The following is a 4,925-nucleotide window of genomic DNA, read 5'->3' as shown; positions in this document are numbered from 1 at the left end:
CACTTGATTTATCCAAAATCATAGGCCAACCAAAAACAAACACTAAGTCATATATCATGGCTAAGACAAAGATACTCTTCATTTTATTTCTTGTTTTGCTAATTGAGTCTCTTGGAAGTGCACTTGAGAAGAATCTTGAAGAAGAAATTTTTTCAGAGTTTGAAGATTTTGATGACATTAATGAAGATGAAGAAGAAGTATTTGAACTACAAAAAAATGGAAGGGGCAATAAAGTTCTTGTCAATGTAGATAGTTTTGGTGCAGCTGGTGATGGAACTTCAGATGACACCAAGGTAAAGATTATGCTTTTAGTTTTTTGGTAAAAGATTTAGCTTATATGTATTGACAGTACGACGATAACAACAACAACAACAAATCCAGTGAAGGTCTGGGGAGGATAGTGTATACGCAGACTTTGCCCCTACCTTGGAAGGGCAGAGAGGGTGTTTACGATCTTATATGTACTGACATTGTAGATTTTTTATTTTAACATGTTATGTGTAGGGAGGTAGCGTGCCTTGTTTTTAAGGTTACTTATGTTACTCTTTATGGACGATTATCTGTAGTTAAAGTTACATTCTTCCACTTTCTAAATTGCTGTAAATTTCAGGCATTTGTAGATGCATGGAACCAAGCTTGTTCGAAACGAAGATCAGTTTTCTTGGTTCCTTCAGGACGCATTTATCTAGTGAATGCAACCAGATTCAGCGGGCCTTGTGCCAACAGATTAATCATCCAGGTTATTACTTTCATCCTGTTGTTAATTTCATATAATGTCGCTGAATTTTATCCATTATAATATTAAAGTTACTGTAATATGACCAAATTTTCGTGACATTTGTCATGACATAATATCAATTATAATAAAATTTGTGGATCATGACATAATATCCACTATTAGGACAAGGATTTCTTGCTATAAATAGAGAAGTTTCTCCTCATTTGCAAACACACCAATTCAAGAGCTTTTCACTCTTGTCTTTCTTTCTCCTCCTTTATTTCATTATAGAGTATTTTGTAAGAGAGTGAGTGTTGGAAAACACTTGTGTGAACCCTTTTTTTGGAGTGTTATTGTGAGGTTATTCTCTTGGGATATTTGGGACTAATTAGAGTATTTACTCTAATTTTGTACTCTCTTTTGTACTCTTGTTGGTATAGTAAAATTGCGATCCTCCGCTTGTGGACGTAGGTCACCTTGACCGAACCACGTTAAATTTGTGTCTTCTTTATCTTATTTAATTGCCGTTATTATCAATTTGCATTGTCTTTGTTATTGTCATTATAATGTTGTTTGGCTAAATTCCGCACTACCCGGTAACCCGATCCCAACAGTTACAAAACTGTTTCTATCACAGTAAAGTAACTGAACTATGTGTGAATTGTTCAAAAAATAGAAATGATTGAAAGGGCAAATTTATGGTTTGAAAATGTTTTTTTATGTATACCAGGTTGATGGAACCATAGTGGCACCAAGCGATCCTGAGAACTGGGATCCAAAGAGTCCAAAAGCTTGGCTTGTGTTCAACAATTTGACAGGAACTACATTCCAAGGAAATGGTGTTATTGATGGATCTGGCAGCAAATGGTGGGCAGCATCATGCAAGAAGAACAAGACCAATGTAACATACACAATAAGCCATATAACACGCTCTTTTCGTTTAATTTTTTGACAGACAGAGGCAGATCTAGGACGGTTCTTTCTGCTCGACTATGTATACATATGCCAAAAAAAAAAAAAAGAGTATATAAATGTTGATATCACACTCATTTTGAACCAACTAACTGCTAATCCTTGATTCGCGCCTCTGTTGACAGATAACTAAGTTGGGGTGATGTTCTAACTATTTCTTTTCTTTGGTTTTTTGTGTGTTGATAACAGCCTTGTAAAGCAGCACCAAGGGTAAGGGCTTAATTCGTATAGTCTTGACTCTTTGTTTTATTACTCTTATCTTCTTAGCTTGATAAACTGACGAGAAACTTTGAATTGCAGGCATTAACTATAGACTCAAGCTCAGGTATAACGGTGAAGGGCCTTACATTCCAAAATAGCCAACAGATGCATTTTGTCATTTCTCGATCGGATTCTGTACGTGTAAATGGCATTAAGATTTCTTCTCCTGGAGATAGTCCTAATACCGATGGAATCCATATAAGTGAATCAACAAATGTTGTACTCCAGGACTGCAAAATTGGGACAGGTTTCCACTCTATCCCTCTAAAAATCATCTACTTTCAGTTCTCATCATTTCTCTGGCATTAACAAAAAACTGCAACATCACTAGTTTTACAATTTAAAAGACCGATCTGCTTGCACTTTATAATGTACATGCAAAACTATGGAATGTGCTTTTTCCAACAAATTTCATAATGTGTGTTTTGTGGTCAAAATGGTTAACTTGTTTTTGATATGTAGGCGATGATTGCGTATCAATCGTCAATGCTAGTTCCAATATCAAGATGAAGACAATCCACTGTGGTCCTGGCCATGGAATCAGGTAGTTTATTCCTATATAAGTTGAATCAGTGCTGAACAATTATGTAAGAATTAGCTGAAGTATTGTTCTAACTTATTGTGAGAATTCTAACTAGTTTTACGCTGACTGTTAGAGCTACGGAAACACTCCTCCTTTATCCAGACTTGGGGTCGAGGCGTAGTTGTTGTTCTTGTTGTATTATTCTAACCTATGTTCCCTCAATTGATTCTGTTACATGATTGATCTTTGCCCAGCATTGGGAGCCTTGGTAAGGACGACTCTGTCGGCATAGTGACAAGGGTAGTACTGGATACTGCATTCCTCAAAGGCACCGCAAATGGCCTCAGGATCAAGACATGGCAGGTACAAGTTCTTGTTATAACCTTAGTTAAAGGGCAGCCCGATGCACGAAACTCCCGCTATGTGCGGGGTCCGAGGAAGGGCCGGACCACAAGGGTCTATTGTATGCAGGTGCAGCCTTACCTTGCATTTCTGCAAGAGGCTGTTTCCTTTTCCTTATTCATAATTGAATTTAGTTTCTATAGGGAGACTGATGTGAAGTCCTTAATTTTCATAGGGAGGATCAGGTTATGTTCGAACAGTGCGCTTCCAAAATGTAAGGATGGAAGATGTTTCAAACCCAATCATCATCGATCAATTCTATTGCGACTCACAAAAACCTTGCCATAATCAGGTACAATATAACCATAATTCTCAAGTTAACTTTTATGTTCTTTGGTTATTGAGAAAATGGAAGTATGCCAAAGTGTTTGTTTCTTTTGGCATTATAGTATGACAAAGTGTGTGTTTCTTTTGGCATTATAGACATCTGCAGTTGAGATAAGTGAAGTAATGTATCGCAACGTTAGTGGGACATCAAAGAGCCAAAAGGCGATGAAATTCGCGTGTAGTGACACTGTGCCCTGCAGCCACATTACCCTGGACAATGTCAACTTAGAGGGCAGAGATGGCACTGCTGAAGTCTACTGCAACTCTGCGACAGGCATTATAGCCGGTTACGTTCATCCTGAAGCAGAGTGTCTCAACTCATCTGATAAGAAAATTGAGCAGAAAATTGAAGAATACAATGTTCACACTGAGCTATGATTTGGCTTCCTTTTGTCTACACTTCAACATTATTATTGAAGCACATACTTTGATTACAAAGCAAATAGCATAGTAAGTATTGAATGAAGTATTCATTTGTGTAATCTCAGATTCTGAGATTCCTAGCTAGGATACAAGCTAACCAAATCGCTTTACAAGGGATGCCTTGAAACGTATCTATATAAATTTACACTTGATTTATCTTTACTAGAGAAACTTTATGTAATACTTCCACTTATTGCAATTATGTTTTGTATCCAAATATATTGAATGAGAAATTCTATAATCGTCTGTTTATTTTCCTTTTCTGTGTAGTCAAATTATATCGCAACGAAAATAGAGTTTTAAATTTATACCACAATCAATATGGAATAATAATTTCGAAATAAAACGACCAAATAACAAGAAAGTTCTTCTTCCTAAGTCCTATATGAAGGCCAAAGTTAAAATCGGCAATAAATGTTTTTCCAAATTATTCTAGTGTAAAACCAAACATATATTTTATATTGTACACTATATATCTCAATTTTTATTCAAAGCGAATTGCTTTATTATTTTTCACTAGTCTAACTCCGTTACTTTAGTCTAATATTTGATACATTGCAAGAACTTTAATACTCTCACTAAAACCAAAAAGAAAAATTAACAAAATTAATAATCAATTAATATAAGAACTTTTAAAAAAAGAATTAACTTAAATAGTTGTTCACTCATCCTCTTAAACTAAAAATACTCGGAATTGTATAATATATTGTAATACATGTATATGTATATAACCGTGCGTAATCAATGTATACCGACTAGGAAAAGTAAATAGTGAATCCGGTCGGCTATTTATGTAAAGATCACTTTTTAAGTTGGCCCAATCCTTGCATAGCCAATAGCGGGGAATTCACAACTAGCCATTTTTACGCCTGGTCAATCAAATTTAGCCACATAAATAAAAGTCAACCTTATTTAGCCACTAAATTAGTACGGGAATGTGTTATTGACTAAATTACCCCAACTATATTTATAAATTTGCGCAACACGACATCACACTCTGTTTTCAGTAGAATCTTGCGGCGTAATCTCCAAATTTAAGTAAGCTCTCAATTATTTTTCCGATTCTTCTAATTTTCTGATTTCTTCTCAATGCTTTCATCTGTGATAATCTAGAATTTTCTCAATGCGTTAATTTGCATTGTTCTGATATTATTATAAATTTTATATGAGAAACTTTTATTCTGTTCTTAATTGTATAATATATAAATGTAATTTAATTTCAAGTAATTTAAGATGTTCTTTAAAAAAATAACATATGCTATAGTAATGGAGATATCTTTAATTCAAAATCACAAAAAA

The 4,925-nt window shown here is 34.8% G+C and overlaps 1 protein-coding gene across 1 annotated transcript; it reads left to right on the top strand.

Moving 5' to 3' along the window:
* On the top strand, positions 1–3,867 carry LOC142168648 (putative polygalacturonase At1g80170). The gene is made up of 9 exons (XM_075229171.1): positions 1–293; positions 611–739; positions 1,449–1,619; positions 1,880–1,900; positions 1,991–2,198; positions 2,414–2,495; positions 2,729–2,837; positions 3,052–3,168; positions 3,300–3,867. The coding sequence occupies exons 1-9, from the start codon at positions 57–59 to the stop codon at positions 3,579–3,581; spliced, it is 1,356 nt and encodes a 451-aa protein (XP_075085272.1). The 5' UTR covers positions 1–56; the 3' UTR covers positions 3,582–3,867.
* Positions 3,868–4,925: the final 1,058 nt, after the last annotated feature.

Source organism: Nicotiana tabacum, chromosome 14 (assembly GCF_000715075.1).
Source record: "Nicotiana tabacum cultivar K326 chromosome 14, ASM71507v2, whole genome shotgun sequence".
NCBI lineage: Eukaryota > Viridiplantae > Streptophyta > Magnoliopsida > Solanales > Solanaceae > Nicotiana > Nicotiana tabacum.
This window is presented reverse-complemented; position numbering and strand designations above follow the sequence as displayed.

Excerpts from the sequence above, each read along its gene's own strand:
- LOC142168648 (XM_075229171.1), top strand. The coding sequence starts at position 57 with ATGGCTAAGACAAAGATACTCTTCATTTTATTTCTTGTTTTGCTAATT. Across the intron at positions 1,901-1,990 it reads CTTGTAAAGCAGCACCAAGG|GCATTAACTATAGACTCAAG; the intron begins GTAAGGGCTTAA and ends TTTGAATTGCAG. Across the intron at positions 2,199-2,413 it reads GGACTGCAAAATTGGGACAG|GCGATGATTGCGTATCAATC; the intron begins GTTTCCACTCTA and ends TTTGATATGTAG.